General features: G+C 43.1%; 1 protein-coding gene across 1 annotated transcript; it reads right to left on the bottom strand.

The window, feature by feature from the left end:
* Positions 1-288: 288 nt before the first annotated feature.
* On the bottom strand, positions 289-19632 carry LOC139452375 (uncharacterized). Its single transcript, XM_071233837.1, has 16 exons — positions 19411-19632; positions 17922-18020; positions 15841-15939; positions 15023-15127; positions 13461-13559; positions 13109-13207; positions 11387-11491; positions 7485-10522; positions 6377-6524; positions 4835-5026; positions 4295-4394; positions 3829-4102; positions 2896-2979; positions 1953-2034; positions 702-817; positions 289-427 (listed from the first exon to the last, which is right to left on the bottom strand). Exons 1-16 carry the CDS (start codon positions 19630-19632, stop codon positions 289-291), a joined length of 5001 nt encoding a protein of 1666 aa, XP_071089938.1.
* Positions 19633-19969: the final 337 nt, after the last annotated feature.

The raw sequence follows: 19969 nt of genomic DNA, 5'->3' as shown, positions 1-19969 counted from the left end.
TAAAACTTACGGACTAAATGTATATATAAAACACTGCTTACAGCCTATCAAGAAATTGAAGTTATTACAAATGTGTATACATTTTCTGAATGAAAAATCTAAAACACATTTAATACCTATTTAAAAGGCTAAGTGTATATGTGTATATGTAAATAGTATATTTCTCTAGAATATATGAGCATGTAGCGGGTCAAGAATCAGTCTAATATTTATCGGGTTTTATATAGTTTTCACAAAAATATCAGATCTATCTATACATAATTAGTGTAAGATTTTTATCTAACGATTCTAGAAGAAGGGTCGATAGCAAGTGCGATCTGTTCTGTCGGATGCCTTGATTGCTTTGTACACGGCCATAAACAAGGGAGGGAACCGCGCCAAGAAGTATCGACAGGGGTCATCAAGTACATCTCGGGCACCGTGTGACCTGTGGACAAACAAACGTTATCAAATGTATTACTGCTTATTACTGTCTACAAACTGAAAAAGTTGGAAGAATGATGTTGGATGATAAATAAAATCTCACCCTCGTGTCTTTCGAGATCAAATATATCAAACCTTGTTGATATCTTTGATATCAAAAGACACTCGGGTGAGATTATCTATATAATACACACAAATGTAAAAATCTATTGTACGGAACTCTATTAGGGAATAGCGTATAGGATCTCTTTCTTCACTCCAGAGATAGAATTGCTCACATCTTGTCAAAATGGAGACAGCAGTTGTAGATAAACAGCACCATCTCAGCCAGGGTGTTCTTGTACTGGCGGAACGCTCGCATCTCCTTCAGCACGGAGCTGTCGATGACGTTGATCTGCAGAAAAGTGAGTAAGTGAGTGAGGTTTAACACCGATATCAGCAACATTCCCGCACAATCACGGCGGGGAACATCAAAATGGTCTACACACATTGAACCCATGAATCGAAACCGTGTTGTCGGTGTGACGAGGCTTTTCCGTCGGCCCTGATCTGAGCAATCGTTGGAATCAATGCAAGTTCTAATCTGGTTCAAATTCATACAGGATGGGGTGTTTCTTTGATTTATGGTGTTTAACGTCACATTCAGCAATATTCCAGCTATCTGTCTGCCGTATGTAAATAATCGAGTCTGGAAAAGAAAAACTTGATAGCTTGAGCAATGACCTAAAGAGTCGATGAACAATGGCATGTAATCTGTCACATGTCACAAATTGTCACCATTTGTAAAATAAAGGGAATCGTGCGATGCAATCCCAATGGTTAAAAACATTGTTAAATGGTATCAGGGAAATGCTTTGATTTAACACTTCGGATGAATACATTATAGTATATTTTTTTCTCAAAAACTGCCTGCTAAAATAATGGAGCATTCACTGCTCAATAACACCAGCAAATCTGAAAACACATAATGTTTATCTCATAAGTGAGTCAAGTCAACTATAATGAACATGTCTGGTGAACTTGGCGCCTGTGTTTCACACGGCTGCAATAACTCACACGGCTGCAATAACTCACACGGCTGCAATAACTCACACGGCTGCACTATTTACGACACTATGAGGACGCCGTACAGCAATACACAAATTCTTCTGTATGATCCCGGAGAATGATGGACCAAACAGTGCTCTTCGGCTCTGTTCAAAGTCAACTAAAAAGTGACCAATACGACTGCCGAATACGTGACAGGTGTTTTCACCAGTGCATTCACGCCATGCATTATACTTGTTAGCTGCACAACGTTGCAACATGAGAGACTGTGGGCCAACGTTTGACGCTTGCTACATATTGAAAGCGAGTTGCACGACATAGGCACGCTCTACGTTCTATAATAGAATGACAACACTCTCATGTTAGCCTACTATACAATAAGCTGTTAAATGGCGATAACACATGTATGTATAGACCGAAACGTTTGGCCTAAACGGTCGGAGTACGCCAGCGTCACGTCGTCCAACAGGGCACACACTCACCCAGCCGTCGCTGATCACCAGATATTCCGACACATTCAGGAAGTCTGTCATGGTGGTGCTTCCCGAGCCAGTCAGGGCAATTCTGGAAGGAGATTATAAACCACCTATAACCACCTGGTCCGCTTTGTTAATTCCATAACATTTCATACAGACATTGCAGCTGTCAACCGTTTAAAGCTGGATACTGCCGCATGAAGTTAGCATGTCATGACATCCTATTATGAACACAGGGTATTCTGCACTCAACAGAAACAAATGTTGTTTGTTTGTTGTTTAACGCCGCACCCAGCAATATCCCAGCTATATGACGGCGGTTTGGAAATAATCGAGTCTGGACCAGACAATCCAGTGATTGACATCATGAACATCGATCTACGTTATTGGGATACGGTGACATGCACCAACCAAGTCAGCGAGCCTGACCATCCGATCCCGTTAGCCGGAAACAAATACCTTAGATAGATAGTATGTGATGCTTCGATGAAAGATAAAAAAACGCCGACCGTATGTACTTTATCCTTCCATGATGCTCGCTTTTTAAATTGTGTCCTCATTTTCAATTAACAAGGTACAGTTTTAAAGTCTCACTGGGCAATTGCCACATCACATTGTCACCTTTCTATTGATACATCTGTGACGTTTTTCATTCTCGCGATTGTCAAAGCCATAATGTGTTTTATCGACACACTGTATTGTCGCTGATCTAGTAAGATGGACGCGCTATCTTGATTGGCGGTAAGGGTAGAACTAATTTGCATGTTACTAAGGATACGTTAGATCCCGGAGGGAAAAGCGTGTACTTTATCGCAGGATAAAGTACTGTCCGCTCGTTTGATCTTTCAGCAAAGCATCATAGAATTCGTAACACGATAATGTGAATGCGGACATAATTGGGTAATCCCAAGTACAAGTGATATTGAGATTATGTAACAAAATGTCTGACCCTGTTTTCATCTCCTTGAGCACATCCGAGCCAGCGATGAGCACCATCCGGAACCGCTTCTCTTCTGACCAGAAGAACGGATGCCTGGAACATGGACTAAGCACTGTCAGGAACATTCAATTGATTATTATTATTCTTATTATCGATATCGAACATAAGATGTCTGAAGGGTCAATAGGAGGGCAATGATGACCAAGCCGTGGTCTAAGGCGGTGCACTTTGCAGTGCAGGTGCATTTATGTCCAACGGGCAACCAGGAGCCTATGATCACGGGTTCGAATCCAAGATTGTCCTGGTTATGATCTTTGGTTTGTGAGCAACATACCAGTGATCGTGGGTTTAGGTTGTTCTATTGTTGATATAAAACAATTCACATATATTTAAAAACATACGTTTTGACTTTAGAAAAGTCTCAATTTCTTTAAGTATACCGCCCCAAATCTTGCTTTTGTAATGAGTGCCATGTATAAAAAGTAGATATTGTCTTGGTAAGACTTCAGGTAACCACTGACTGCCAAACCGATATATTTCATAAATTTTGAGCTTCTTGACCGACAATTTGGAGAAAATTGAATTAAGCTTGCAAGGATGACCAATTAGCCGACCAATTAGATGACCAACTTGTTACCCAAGGTTAACAAAAGGGTTATTTCAGAAATGTCTGGGCCCTGATTCATATAGCGCTGCGACAGTCGTAGGTCTATGTTAAAGAATTGGAGTTACGCTTATTGAGGGCTACGATTTCATTGCGGAACAAGGCCCAAGTAGGTCGTCTTGGAAACAGAATGCTTTTAAAAAAGCTATTTTGAAGCTTCATTCTTACAGATTCCAAATGTACATTGATTTAAAACTGAGTATATGTTAACAATAGAGGCCAAAGATCTGACTGTATTTGGCTTCTATTCATAGAGTTATAATAGCCCCTGTTCCAACCTGAGACAGGCGTCGATGGATGGTCTGGCGCTGACATCAGAGAACAGCATGTCATTAATCAGATCGTTAGCCTCCTCGCTAATGAAGGAGAGCTCCGCACAGTTTTGACACAGGTTCAGCTCAATCTCAAAATTGTTGTTGCCGTAGGGATGTCGTCCGCCGGTGAGGATGTAGTAGAGGATCATACCGACGACCTGCACGTCCGACCGCGTTGTTGGGATGGAGTTTTCATCTTCTGCAAAGGTCTCGGTTGCTTGCCAGCATAGGTTCCCCCCTACAAGTAGAACAGTGAGTGAGTGAGTGAGTGAGTGAGTGAGTGAGTGAGTGAGTGAGTGAGTGAGTGAGTGAGTGAGTGAGTGAGTGGCCACTGTATGTGGCCACTTGGAGTGTGTTACATAGAACAGACACGAGACATGTTAACCGATGTTCTCGACAGAACTGATGTTAACTGATGATCACGTCTCACCTGTTGGACGTGTAGAGAAGTGACCGAACTTGTCCTTCTTGATGATGCCGTAACCGCCCACCCTCAGCTTGCCCTCGCTGTCTACGTAGATGTTGTCGGGCTAGAGAGCGTTAAGGGAGACGCTTTACGTAATATCACAAATAATAGTTGAAATATACAAATAATGAAGATTTCGAATATTAATTGTGTATGTAAGAACATGTCACTTGCAAAACAAGAGTAGTCAGTATATGACATATCACCTGCAGTTTCGTGTAAAGAAAGACATGTTTTGAACTACATTCATACCATTACACACTGGTTTATCAGCTCCAGGCTCGACTATTAATACGCCACCATGATACAGCCGTGATATTGCTGATTGCTCATCACTCAGGGCGTTGGGGGTAGCCTAGTGGTTAAAGCGTTTCTTGCATCGCTGAAGGCCCGGTTCGATTCCCCAATAGGTACAATGTGTGAAATCCATTTTTCCCTGTTGCCCCCGACGTGATCTATTGTTGGAATTTTGTTAAAATCGTCGTAAAACTATCACTCACTCACCCTGAGGTTGCCGTGGACGATGCCGATGTCGTCGTGGAGGTATCGGATGCCCTTGAGGAGCTGCCAGGCGAGTCTGTTTGCGGCCAGAGGATCGTGGTTGTGGTCCAGACGGGTGATGGCGATGTATTCCTCCAATGTGTAGTCACACAGCTCAGTGGCCAGGTAGTGCTTACTCCCCACCTCCGCCAGGGCCTACATTGGTCAATAAATAAAGATCAGTACATATATCTGTGTGTCGTACGGATTTTGGGAAAGGGTGTCCAAGCCTTTCCGAGGGTGAATGAAATACAGTGAATGTCAGTACGACGTACACTCGTTTGTTTGTGTAACGCGCACTCATTAATATTATGACATGAATCGACCCGTGAAGATCCGGGGTAGAATAGGTCTTCAGCAACTATGCTTGTCGTAAGAGGCGACTAACGGGATCGGGAGGTCAGGCTCGCTGACTTGGTTGATGCATGTCATCGTATCTCAATTGCGTGGATCGATGATCATGATGTCAATCACTGGATTGTCTGGTCCATACTCGATTATTTCCAGACCGCCGTCATATAGCTGGAATATTGCTGAGTGCGGCGTTAAACAAGAAAAAAACAAACAAACATTAATAATCGAATCAGAACCCGACAAACCAGTCATTGAGATTATGAGAAACGATTGTAGCTGTCTGGGTACGATGAGACCCTATCAGCCATGGCACCAAGCCGACCAGTCGATCTAAAAGTCGCATTTTACAACAAGCATAAAAGTTGCTAGAGGCCTATTGTAACCCGCAAAGCCCACATGATAGGCACACTTATGTCATAAGCTATTTATTATCCATACGTAATATAACTGAACTACAATACGATCGCCTTGTGGAGCGGGCCTTGTAAGGTTACAATAACGTCACAATACCCGATGACGTAATTTGTGGAATTTGTGGAAGATCCGTCGGTGAAACAATGCCATGTGACGTCAGCCTAGCAACAAGGTTGCTGGGGTCATCGAGTGTGCATAAGCTCATCGCAGTGATCTATCAACTCCACACGCAATGTCGTTGAATAAGCCAAGGGATGCTGAGAGCTTTCAATATTTGTTCGTGAAACTTGTTCCGAGAGTACATAGGCACGCGTTTTGGTATTACACAATGTGTAATACAGCTGTATGTTTATTAAACGGGTGATCTCTTCACGGGCAAGTAATAAAAACAATGAGTTCATTGTTTTAATTGTTTTCGAAGAAGCCCTAGAAACGTGACAAAGATGACTTCATCCATTGTTCTTGACGTCATGGTGAGTTAATATGACGTCATTCAAACAATAGAGTAATTTCAGATGAGGAAATTCAAAAAAATCTCTACATTTTCTCAGGGAAACGATTATGTGTAACGTTTAGAACATCATATTTGAACTAGGAAGTGTGGAATATCTCTCCCTTTTGAATTAAAATTTCATTTGAGGCAGATAATCCATAATTCCTCGAAGCTCGTAGGTTATCCTGTCCCTTGTGAAGGAATTGTGTAAGCCCCGAACATTTGGCTGATGATGTAGGTCAAACCTTGTATCTCAGTAGAAAGTTGTATTTGGTGTCGGACGCGGCCAGTTTCTTGATGAGGTCTTTGTCCACCATCTCGCGCTCAGCTTCGAGGATGCTGACCCCCACCTCACACCCGTCCGTCAGGAAGCCCAACACCACGCTTTCACCCCTAGAAACACATCCATATATCCTGTATAAGTTGGTATCTTGTCAGGACTATTAAGCATGGACAGAATAATATCAATCATTTTCGGTAGATTTTAACAAAAAAAAGAATTTTCACACCCAACACAAAAAGTACAGAAAGTTATGAGGTTACATGATTTCTTATTATTGTGTCACCTGTCCCCAAGGGTTTGGTCGGGTAGCCTAGTGGTCAGGCTCGCTGACTTGGTTGATGCATGTCATCGATCCCAATTGCGTGGATCGATGATCATGATATTAATCACTGAATGGTCTGGTCGAGACTCGATTATTTACAGACCGCCGTCATATAGCTGGAATATTGCTGAGTGCGGCGTTAAACAATAAACCAACCAACCAACCAACCAAAGGCCCCCTTGAAGAGACAGGGGCAGCCGGGTAGCCTTGTGGTTAAAGCGTACGATTGTCATGCCGAAGACACGTCTTCGATTCCCGACATGGGTACAATGTGTGAAGCCCATTTCTGGTATCCCCTGCCGTGATATTGCTGGAATATTGCTAAAACTTAAAATTAAACTCACTCACTCGTTTACTCACTTACTCACTCTTGTCCCAAAACTGCCAATCAACTGATACGGGTTTCGTTCCACAAAGGGATCTGCATGCATGATTATCGTCTAAACTATCATCTTGTCATTGTCAAAATACTGTAGCTACTCGGGGGCACGGGTGGCCCAGTCGTCTAAGGCGCCCCGATTCGCTGTGCAGCGTTGCGTCCCGTGGACACGCCAGAAACGGTTCGCACCGATTATGTTTCTAGGTTTGTCAGCACCATACCCGTGCTCGTGGGTTTCACCGAAGTGATAAACGTCTGAGACCTACATCACTTCGGACTTTCCTCCCACATTAAGCTGACACGCTGCGATATAACTGGAATACTGTTAAAAGCGGCGTTAAACGCAACTCACTCACTGTAGCTACTCACGACTTGCTAATCTTGAAATCGTCGGTATTGAGTGGTATGACAATTCTGCCCATTTGCTTCCTCATCGTGTACGGCAGATCGATAAGCTGTGCTAGTTTATCCTTCCACCTGCGACTCTGGGCCGCCCACTGCACTTCGGCCACCGTCTTGTCCTCAGGGTCCTCTTTCTCAAGGCTGATACACGTAGTGTGATGACCAATCACGTGATCGCTGACCTCATTCCTTTTTGTAGCGCTATTCATCATGGTCGCCAGACCTTCTTCAGGATTGCTGATACCATCCCCTTGTCCAGCATTGTTATTGACGACATCGTCGACGGGGATGTCATTAACGTTGGCATACTGAGCGGCGTTGTCTCGCAACTCCTCGGTTGTTAATCCATACAGGGAGGCGTAGTAGTCAAAGTCGTGGAAGTAGACTGAGTTCTCAAGCATTGGCTTCCCGGCTATTGTTCTGTACTGACGTTTCACCTGCTCCTTGGCCATGTTCTCGAGCAGGAATGGGTTCAGACTTTCGTTGCCAGCCACAGAGCTCTTCATGTCATGGAATCCAGGGAACACCTCCTGGTTCTGAGGAAACGCGGTGGCTGCCGGAGCTGCTGTTGCAGAAGTCTTTTCTGCTTCATCTCTCAGAGTCTCCGGGAAGAGAACAGATTCGGATTTTGACGCAGCCAAGCATTTTGCGATGTGTGCAATTATTTTGCCGAAGTCCTCTTCATTCAGTCCCTGCTGGCACTCTTGCCCCGGAAACCCATCACGTCGGCACAGATCGGGAGACTTCTCTGAAAGGTCATTTTGCTGTACACTTTGCTGGACCGGTTCTGGGATGCTCGTCGTCGTGTCTTTGGTCAGCATGTTTGTCCAAGCCTCAGGTGCCCCAGCTTCGTTGAGTCTTTCAGATGTTTCCAGAAAGCAGTTGTCTGCCTGTTCTGCGCTCCAGATATTCTCTGATGCGTTGTGGAAGACTGGGCTCACTGTCAAACAGTCCTCCTCAGTAATCACAGGATTGTCAGAGCCATTCCATTTGTTCTCTTGAGGCCGACATTCTCCAGCAATCTGCTCTCTTTCCTCGCCATGCTCCTTCTCTCCACCTGCGTTGTCTTCGACAAGGTACGGCTGTAGCAGAGACTGTGCAATGTTAGCCATTGTCATCTGCGGTGCAGGGAATGCTGGACCTTGAGAAAAGTTGACTCTAAAGCCGTACGGCTGGTGCATCTGTGGTACCCTTGGCCGCATTTGTGGATGCATCATACGAGGCTGGAACCCCGGAGGTGGTCTTGTAGCAGGATTCAGCCCATACCTACACATCCACGTTTGTGTGGGCACTGGCATCTGACCCATCATCGGATATGGAGATATGAACTGAGGTGGCGGAGGCTGAAAATGTTGAGGATATTGTTGCTGTTGTTGCTGTTGCTGCTGTTGTTGATGATGATGCAGCTGCTGCATATGCATGTACGCAATGTCGTTTTCAGAGTTATCATCAAAATGAGCCTGGTTGACTGGTAAATTGCCCATGATATCCGACTCCACTACAGGATCAGGAATCTGATCAATTTGCTGCTCTTCACTGAAGGACGCTGTGGAAGTCGACTGAGCTTCTGAAACGTCGGTTTCGCAAACGCTTGCCCTTTCTTCTTCCTCTGGCAGGTTAGGGAAATCGTCTTCATATGTGAAAACCTCCTGGCGATGGGCGCTGATATCTTGGCGTTGCTGTTCAAGACACCTCGGGTGTTTTTGGCGTTCTTCAAGTTTTTCCTGTTGCAGTCGATACTGTTCTGTCTGTAGCAGTATTTCCTGCTGTTGATGCAGGTGCTGTGACGACACTTTACCCTTAGCAACATCAGCCCAACAGACACCGCCCATGACTCGTTTAGCGGGCATTGCAACTGCCGGTTTAACAAAATCCTTGGTTTTGTTTTGTTGCCTCTTTGGTTTCCTTGATGGTTGAACATTTTGATTCCTCTGGGCATGTTTGCTGGCTGCTGTCTTTGCAGCTGCTACCCGTCTGTTCTCAACCTTCTGCCACTCAGTTTTATCGTCCTTGTTGGTCCTCAAGGGCGGAGCCGTCTGATGCATGTGATAGCCGTTCGACTTCTTAGCATGTGTCGGTTCCACGTAGTTGTATCTGAACTGCATTGGATCATGTCTTGTCTGGATTATATTACCGTCACTTTCCCTGACGTTCTCGATACACACATTCCAGTCAGGCATAAGCACGTGTTGGTCGTACCTGACGTTTTCGTCTGTCCTCTTTGAGGATTTCTCCGCTCCCACAGCTTTGTTGATCTCTTCGTCCGACAGCTTTCCATTGGCGTTCTTATTGACATTCTCCTCCTTCGCCTCCCGCTGTTTCTGTCTCCTCAGCCTCTTCCGATCCCTCTTCTTCTTTGCCTTCTGTTTGTCCTTCTCCTCGTTCATCAACAGATGGGTCTGGTTCTCCACCCTCCTGTCCATCACCATGTTATCGAAGAACTCAAGATAGGAGTTCCAGGCCTTCTTGAACCTAGGGGGACATTTGGCACAGTTGAAAAAATTCTCAATCGTGGATCCAGATCGGAGGTAATCGGTCATCTTAACCAGATGCAAGTTGCTGAGGTTTTTCTGCAGCCAGTCCCGCCCTTCCTCAAGCCCATGCATGCATATGAGAGGCAGCAGCATCCCCGCTATGATATCCGTCTCGTTCTCCTGTCTCTGTTCCAGCTTCTCGATGTCCGGGTTCTGCTTGATTGTCTTCATGACGAGGTCATGGCCCTGCGATCGGATGAACTGCAGGGTGAACCGCTCATCTATGATTGTACCGAAGTCGGTCATCAGCATGCTGCAGAGGAAGAACATGGTGGACATGATGTCGGCCTCGGCTGTGTATTGGCGGGAGGTGTTTAAGACGTTAGGGATGGCCTTGATCCTGTACAGCGTGTCCTTGAATATATCGGACTGGAACATGGTGAACAGTGTTTCGAAGAAGGCGTCGTGTTCCTCATTGCAGTGACTGTCTAGTTCCTCCATCGTCAGCGCTCGCAGCTTGTCTATGCGGCCCTGAAAAACGTTGAGAAAACAGGGAATGGGTGATCAGTTTAGACCATAGACGGCAATATTCCACACGCAGCAAACTTGATAAACTGGAGTATGTACATTTTAGAAAACAGTGAACTTCATAAAAAATGATTTGGATAAATGCAGGTAACCAAATACATATACTAATTTAGGTTTAATATTATACATACAGACACGTCAGCAGCAAGGTAACACACATAGAAGCCCTTCTATTTCTGACGTGACCAACAAAATACGGCATTGTTTCCGAAGCCTTAATGCTTGTAGACAGATTTGTCGATTATCTCAAAGAATGATTTGCCTGTTGATTGGTTGTCTGTTTTTTTGTGCGCCACAATCAACAGTTTTTCAGTCATATCACGGCGATAAGTTTCGAATACTCAGATTTTATCATCGACATAATTAAGTCACTGAACCGGACCATCCGATCCATTTGGTCGTGTCTTACAAGCATTGATTACTGGGGACCTATTCGAACCCGGAATCCCCCACAGGCCCAAGCAGAGACAGTCGTTTCCATCGCCTGTTCATCTTCCCGGGGGGCGGTCGGGTAGCCTAGTGGTTAAAGCGTTCGCTCGTCACGCCGAAGACCCGGGTTCGATTCCCGACATGGGTACAATGTGTGAAGCCCATTTGTGGTGTCCCCCGCCGTGATATCGCTGGAATATTGCTAAAAGCGGCGTAAAACCATAACACTCTACTCTACTCTACTCATCTTCCTGGGGGCAAGGGAGTTAACTGACTGTGAAAGTACAGTTTCCAATCAGTTAACGCTCTTGCCTCGGGAAGATGCCGCCTTTAAGGCAAGCATGGGCTGCTAGGGACGCCCTATTCTGTGGCACCTACCTTGGCGTAGAACTCTTTCTGGGCGTTACTGAGTTTGGTCATCAGGTACTTGACGATGTCCTCTTTCTCCGCTTCAATGCCGCGACATATGGCGGAGAAGCCGTCCTGTTGGAAAAGAATCACAATAACAAAGGCCAAACCAGTGTGTCGGCTGGTGTCCAATGCAGCAGCCTAAAGTTTAACCAAAATTCATTGGCAACAATTAAAAGCCGTGTTACATTCTATTTATTCTGTTGTGAGTGAAGTGAGCTTAACGCCATATTGATTAAAGAAACAAACACATAGGGTAAGCTGCATCAACGTATCTTGGCAACTGGGGAACGGTGATGTATGTCACTGGCAATTACTGACAGCAATAATAATTTAAGTAGTAACAGTAGTAGTAGTAGTAGTAGTGGTGGTGGCGGCGGTCGTGGTGGTGGTGGCAATGGTGTAGTTGTAGTAGTGGTGCTCTTGTAGTCCAAGATTATTGCACTTATATAGCGACGTGCATGCACGTGTGTGTCTGGCTGCTTGTACTAGACTGGACTGATGCCGATTTATAGTGCTAGCTCACTGAGATACCATGCCGCAGTTTAACATGAATACCCCACTCAGACACAGTATACTGACTCCGAGCCGACCAGTTCTTGTTTTAGCCCCTTAATGCCGAGCGCCTGACAGGGTAACAACAAGTACCATCTTTTAACGTCTTTTGGTATGACGCGGCCGGGGATCGAACCCCGTGCCTTCCGCTCTCCGGGCGGACGCTTTACCACTAGACCATGGATGCGGTCTGTTGTCTATTTAGGCTTATGCAAAGCATTATATAAGGCATAAGGGAACAACTGATGCGGAACATGGTTTTAGTTTTTAAAAGTTTTAAATACAATTCTATTTTAAAAAATAAAAACACACAGTATTCTTTGAGTGCCGACTTATTGACAGTACTCTTCAGTGTTTGGACATAATATGGTCAACTTTAGATATTTTCAATTGAGAATCAAACACATTGTAAAATCAACTGAGGGGTGCGAAATAGGCCTGAGTTATCCCCCTTAGATTATGACGTAATTGGTGCCAATTCAACTGGGTCACTGTCCATTCTCAACGCAAAAGATATCAAGGACCAGTTTGCGGTAAAACAACATGGTCTACGACACACTCCGGCGCAGTGGTGACTCAGCATAACACAATTCTGGCTGGCATCTGAGATGCTAGAATCACAAAACTGTACCTACACCACGTGAAGCGGCTCTAACAAAGCATGATGACGTCATAATGTTTATCAATTGGCACCAATGACGTCATATTGCAAGGGGCATAAGCCATGGTGTTTTTGTTATGGAAATAGAACACTTGGTAAATGTGAAAAATATAAATCGTTTTTGTGCAATAAATATGTTAATTAAATATGATGTTTTTATATTTTTGTCTATGACACTTCTATGTTAACACTTTTAATGTGGAAAAAGTACAAGAAAAAATGGTTCATTTCCGTGTGAACTTGACCTTTAATGCCGAGTGCCAGACAGGATAACAACAAGTACCAGTAGTAGTAGTAGTAGTAGTAGTAGTAGTAGTAGTAGTAGTAGTAGTAGTAGTAGTAGTGAGAGTGAAAATTTAACGTCAAATCGGAAAAATATCAGCCCTATCGTGACGAGTAGTAGTAGTAATAGTAGTAGTAGTAGTAGTAGTAGTAGTAGTAGTAGTAGTAGTAGTAGTAGTAGTTGTTGTACTCACATTGTCCTCGATGAGGATGTCTGTTCCCTGTGCCACCAGTTTCTCCGTCAGCTTCATGTCGCCGGTGACGACAGCGATGAATAGAGCCGTGCAACCATTCTGAATACAAGTTGTACCATCCTCAGTATATTGTGAGATGTTTTCGAAAGAATGTTTGAGGAAATATTATGGCAACTGGTACAAATTCTTGGAGATAGGGGTGTAAGTGGGGGGGGGGGGGGGGGCAGTTGTAGCTATATCCCGATCCAGGGGGTGGTAAGCTGGAAAGTGGAAAGACTGTTATATTATGTGGTGTTTCATTCCTTGCTATGACGATGGTGTTAATGGTGATGACGTTCAAGTCGTTACTCACAGCATTGCGTCTGTTGACATCGGCACCGTTCAACAAGAGGAACTCAACACATCCCTCCCATTTCTTCTCCGTTGCCAGGTGTAGCGCTGTTGTTCCATACTGCAGCAGTGACGGCAACGACGTTAACAAAGCGTACATGTCTACATAATCACTCCATCACACCGCTCCATACAAAATGATAAACACTGGCCTCTGAACTACATTTATTGAAAATGTTGACAGTAATATGTTTTGCGTACAATTTCCGATAAATATATTTTAGGGAGCCTGGGTGCTGTTTCACGAAAGCCTCTCAGCTTACAGACTGTACGTTGGGAGAGCCCTTGGGCTGTGGTGGATTTATGGTGATTTTACGACGTAGTGTAAACTAAGGTCTTTAAGTCGTTGTATTTGAGGTGAGGTGAGGTGAAATTGGGTTTAACGTCGCGTCCAAGATTTTTGCCCTTATATAGCGACGTGCATGGACGTGTGTGTGTGTGTGTGGCTGCTTGTACTAATGTACTATTTTAGAGAGTGTGGCAGATATCGTCGCAACCTTGTTTCTCCCTTACAGAACTTTATAGTTTTCTTAATCGGTGGGAAAATTGTAAATAGGGGTCAATTATTGTACTTACAACACTAACTGGAAGTACCCGTCAATCACAATAAAAAAAATCTAATTTAAAAGTTCCGCCTTAAATGGGCCATGCGCAATGAAACGTTATAAACGAAAATTTGACCCCGAACATTTTACGCTAATGAGGCCTATTTGCAGGGCTCCAGATAACAGTTTGAGCATTTAGGGGGTTCACATACAGTGTGTTCAATGTAGACCAAGGTGACCTGCGCTAAATTGAAATTGGAACTGAACAGGTAACCTAGCTCTACATTGAAAACACAGTATGATTATCTCAATACTACCATGCAAAAATAAACGCGAACTCTTTAGTGTTAACGAAGAATGTTCGAAAGCCTAATGGTGCCAACTTGGCAGCAATATATATTCTTTTTAATCGAAATTTCTCGTTATTATTTCAATTATTTGTTTAATTTCTCGAAATTTCGAGTTTTTTCTCGTTACTTCGAATATATTTTCGCAATTTCAATTATTTTCTTGTAACTTCGAGTTCTTTCACGATTTTCGATTATTTTATCGTTATTTCAATTATTTCTCGTTGTTTCGAGTTTTCTCTCGTTAATTCGATTAATTTCTCGTTATTTAGATTATTTTCCCGTTATTTCAAGTTTATTTCAATAACTCGAAATTTCGATTATTTTTCTCCTTACATAACAATATGAATTTTGTCACTCAATAAGAAAAACCTGTTATTTGACAGACAACAGAAAAGCCAAATATCCTCTATTTGTTATTCAGTGAATGAAATAACGGTTTTGAGAGCATGATCAGGAAGGTCCATAAGGAAAAACATTTTGAACGGAACATGTTTCATCTCTGCTTCACTCAGGAACATATCAACTTTGTCAGGTCCCTGGATGAGTAATATGACAATGAGGAAATGAAAATGTGAGCCTCAACACAATAAAAACAATGACGTCATCTACACGATAACAACGCGACTCACTTTGTTGGCCTGGTTAATGTCAAGGTCACCTCTGTAAGGCCACACTTTGTTGATGATATTGGCGTCTCCCGTTACTATGGCAATCATAAAAGTGTTGTCCCCTTCCTGGTGTAAAAATAAACAAAGACGCATACATTACCCGAACAAATGTCTATATTTAGACTCATATGTAAATGAGCTCGTAAACTGAGTTAAGGACAATGTACACTACTTCCGGTCCTGTTTCCATGCATGGTTTCCTTTGTTTAAACCGAATGTCTATTTTCGTCAGGGACACAATGATGTTGCTACTCGGACACAATGATGTTGCTACTCTGACACCGCTGATGGAAAATAAATGAGGAAACTATCTAAGCCCTACAGAAAGTTTTTTGGATAATATTTTATTACCGATTTGGTTGATGCATGTCATCGTATCCCAATTGCATTGATCGATGCTCATGATGTCAATCACTGGATTGTCTGGTACAGACTCGATTATTTCAAGACCGCCGCCATAAAGCTTGAATATTACTGAGTGCGGCGTTAAACAACAAATAAACAAACAAACAAACAAACAATCGAAAACGAAAGTTAATACCTACGCCTTCAGTGGGATATAAGTTAGTCCTATGCATTTTTTCCTCGGCTAATATACCAACAATGTCACTCGTGAGTATGTAGGTGTATTAGCCAATACACCTCGAAACGTATAATTTAAGGTATCATTTATAACATGGGAGAGAAAATTGCGCATTTCATCACTAGAACTCAATAACGTTTGACAATGGGGTCAATAATGGACTCTAGACGAAGGACACGTGTTTGTTGTAACTTACATAATTTTGTAGGGTCACCATTGCCCCTTTCTTCAAGAGCAGTTCGACGATTTCGAGGAACTTACCCCTCACCGCTTGAATGAGGGGGTAATTCCCATCCTGAAAAAAACAAACATTTCTAAAATTAATTGTCATATCTCAAGTCAGCTGACTTGTTTTGTGTGTGCAAGACGTCACTGACGTCGCTTTGATACAGCTTATGATGCGGGTACTTTGGGGGCATATATTTAATATCGCTTTGTACTCCTGACAGCGTAAATACTCTAGGATTAGTACATTTATAGAAGCGTCGCTGATAACGTCTTTGAAAAGTATAACAAATACAAACCTGGAAACGTGAACGGACAGATCAAAACGATCACGAATTTTGGCACCATTATTGGAATTTAGACGTCATTATCAAAAGTCAATAACTCATGTACTGTTTTGGAAGTTCGGCGACAGCATTATTTACCGTTGTAAGCTACGGGGTTTGCAAGTTAACCCTTAACAAAGAAGACACATGATCGCGGGTTGTTTAAAATTTAAGTTTCAGACAAATTTTCAAATTCCGTGCTCACTTTCTTATTAAGTGAGTGAGTGAGTGAGTTTGGTTTTACGCCGCTTTTAGCAGTATTCCAGCAATATCACGGCGGGGGACACCAGAAATGGGCTTCACACATTGTACCCATGTCGGGCTTTCTTATTCAGATTGATTTCAGGGCACCTTCAGAATTCGTGCACCCATTCCACAAAGCGATCTGGCTGTCGTTGTACAAAACAACCTTAGCGCTACGATTATCGTAAGACTATGTTAAGGTATGGGAGTTAAGATCACCTTAGCGCTAAGGTCGCTTTGTACAATGGCACCCTGAGCGCTACGACTAGTGTACACCTATGTTAAAGTATAGGGGTTACATAAATCTAAGCACCAGCAAGACCGTTTTCTGCAACGGCTCTCAACTCCGCAGAAATACCATAACAAAGCACCTTAGAGTTAAGTTGATGCATAATATAATATATACTCACCGACAAAAGAAACGTGAATACCATATTTGTTGGTTAATTGATAACGAATTACTGATATTCAAGAGATATTAGATTGGTTCGACGCACAAACGAACATACTGTTATGTTGTGTGAACTGATGCTCATGAACGCATCACGTGTGACGTCATAAATTCATGACTCGAGATGCACCATTTATCTCGAGCAGGATTAGCGTGTAAAGTTTGGAAACCACATCCAGCATATTGTGATTAGAATAAAGACGCTCTGTGGTAACACTTGACTGACATTGGAAACACGTGTGCTCATTGTCACACCTCTACGTAAATACTACTTCTCAATCATTCGTCACCACTCGCCCCTTTCCGTAACCTGCAAGAAGACTCGTCCCCCTATCGATGAATGTTATGTGCGAAAATACGACAAACCAGTCAGAATGCGCGTATGATTCCAAGTTCTTCGTCAAAGAATCCCTCAGAAATAATTTTTTGATTTTACATATGTCTTGCATCTAAAAATATACCCAAGACACAGTTAAATGTGTTCAATCATACTGTATAATTCCGCACGTCCCGGTGTGCTTTACATTGCATCTGAAATATATATAACATATGCGGAAATATATGTGAACCATTATGCAACGAGTTGACAATTGTTTTAGGTATGCCCGTTTGCGCTAAGACGAAACCCGGTCTCAAAAATTGCCATGAGAGGGGCACGAGTCGCTATTCGGCTTGTCCCGGAATAACACGAGTTTGTCACGAATGCCAAGAATCTCTCTATGTTTCTATGGTTCGCGTTTCTTTTGGCGGTAAGTATATATGGATTACATGAAGACATAACCTGTTTGGGGTATCGGGACAGGTATGTCATCCTCTGGTTCTGGGTCAAGTTTTACGATAGTTTTACGATAATCGTAGCCTGATCATGGCAGCAGCACAACCTTCCCCCCAAAATTGACAATATTATTACGACGATGAAGTTTGAGGTTACGTTTAACACTGATGGTAATGAGTCGAAATCAACAATGAATTTGTCTTGGTTTGGAAAAGAGGAGTCGGGTCATTCATTGTATTGTGCAAGTGCCGACGTACCGGTGACTGCCTGTTGACGTTGTAGTTTACGTTGAGGAGACAGACGACGGCGTCCTTATGACCCACACTGGAAGCCAGGGCGAGGGGGGACATGCCCAGCTGAAAGAGGAGACACAGGCAGCGAGCCGCTTTGAACACAATTTCAGTTTCATGTATATCACGGCAGAGATGTCAGCAGAAGAGCTAAAATGTTATTGTGTTTGGTGTTGTTTTACGTCACTCAGCCTGTATATAATCGAGTCTGGGACTGATAAGTATTAGACAGACAAACACGTGGTTGATATCATGAACAACACCCCACGTCGGGTACGACGACAAGCGAACAAGCTTGTTTGACCGACAGATCTAAATAAGTTGCATATTGGGTCAGAATGCACTATACTGGGCACCGTTCCACGAAGCGATCTTAGCGTTACGACTATCGTAAGCCAGTGTTAAAGTATGGGAGTTACGATCACCTTAGCGGTAAGATGGCTTTGTGGAACGGGGCCCTGGACACCTTCCGCCATTTTGGTAAGGGATGTGCACGAGCTCCTTCCTGTTTAATTGTAACGGTTGTTCAGACGCCATATTTGTCGCCCCGCTGAAACACCGGGGGGTTTAGACCCCCCACCCCACACACCCCCACACACACCACACACACACCACACTCAACGGCTTGAATTAAATGCTTTCGTAAGTAAATGAAATCTTTAATTATCAAAGTAGATACAAAATACTTGATTACTAGCATCAAACAAACATGGCATATTGTGACAAAGACTCAGCTGGAGCGTTGACTTTTATGGCATGATTTGGCAATCAAATCCTCCAGCAATTCCTTCAATCTGGCAAGGAGGAATCAAACTCACAATCTAAGACTATGGTAAGCCTATGTTGATGTAAATGAGATACGATCATCTTAGAGCTAAGATCGCTTTGTGCAAGTGGGCCCTGGTATGAACAGCACCAGTTCCTTCCTTTAATGCCCCCGATTTCTATGTTTCTCACCCGTCTCGCTAAAATTACCGATATTTGAGGGGTTCTTGGCCCTTGGTGACCAGACTTGTCCTTTCAGACAATGCCGAAATGGCTTATAAGGGCTTATAAAATGCTATATTTTTACTGACGGTTTGGGGTTAGTCGTACTGTTCCCTGAATTGGCCAATCTCACTTTGAGGCATTTTTTCATAATATTAGTTATGGTGACTTTAGTTGCCATATACGGTGTCATATTAGGTAAGCAGAAAGATATTGGTCGAGGCGTCAAATAAGACCCAATATGCAACTTACTGAAGGATACAGGCTGGAGGCCCCTTGATTTGCATGAAGTTGAAGTGTAGTTCATGCCAATATTATCAAAATTTTGTGTAAAATGTAAAATGTTTAAAAATAGTTAAAGGTTTTCGGGGCATTGATGTCGCAAGTTATTTTGGGGCAGAAGAAGTAAAAAAGAGTACACACATGTGTTTGACTAATGTAAGAATAATTCATTAAGTAAAAAACTCACAACATCAGCCGAGGATCCCATTTTCACAATGGCTTTTGCATCATTCCGTCTGAACAGATCTGTGATGATCCGATACCCCTCTGTCTCGTTTATGGGTTTCGGCTTTGGAATTTTTGCAACGGCTCTCCCGCCATGTCGTTCTGGTTTCGCTTCGGCTCCTTGATATCTCTTTTCGTTGATTTTCATAAACATTATATTCTTCAAACCGTTAGCTTTTGTCATGTTGATTCACAATTTATACCCTTTTCCTTATTTTCATCGCAAAACACAGCATTGCAACATGACTGTCAAACGACAGACTGAAACGGCTTCAGAGTTGCCATAGGCGACTTCATAGCAAAGAGCGTCACAAAGGAGTGACGTCATAATGCTTTGACGTCACAGATCTGATAGCGATCGAAAATGGAACCACAGTGTTTGCAGAGGAAAACATCTGTGGCGTTTATGAGGATTGTTACAATATCCACTTCAAAACTTAACAATATAAATTCTTCCCACCTTTACATAATAAACATATATTCTAAAACTAGAATTTGGTGGCAATAGTGAACAGTTTTCG

Source organism: Haliotis cracherodii, unplaced genomic scaffold (assembly GCF_022045235.1).
Source record: "Haliotis cracherodii isolate W230 unplaced genomic scaffold, xgHalCrac1.p SCAF_10, whole genome shotgun sequence".
Classification (NCBI taxonomy): Eukaryota; Metazoa; Mollusca; class Gastropoda; order Lepetellida; family Haliotidae; genus Haliotis; species Haliotis cracherodii.
This window is presented reverse-complemented; position numbering and strand designations above follow the sequence as displayed.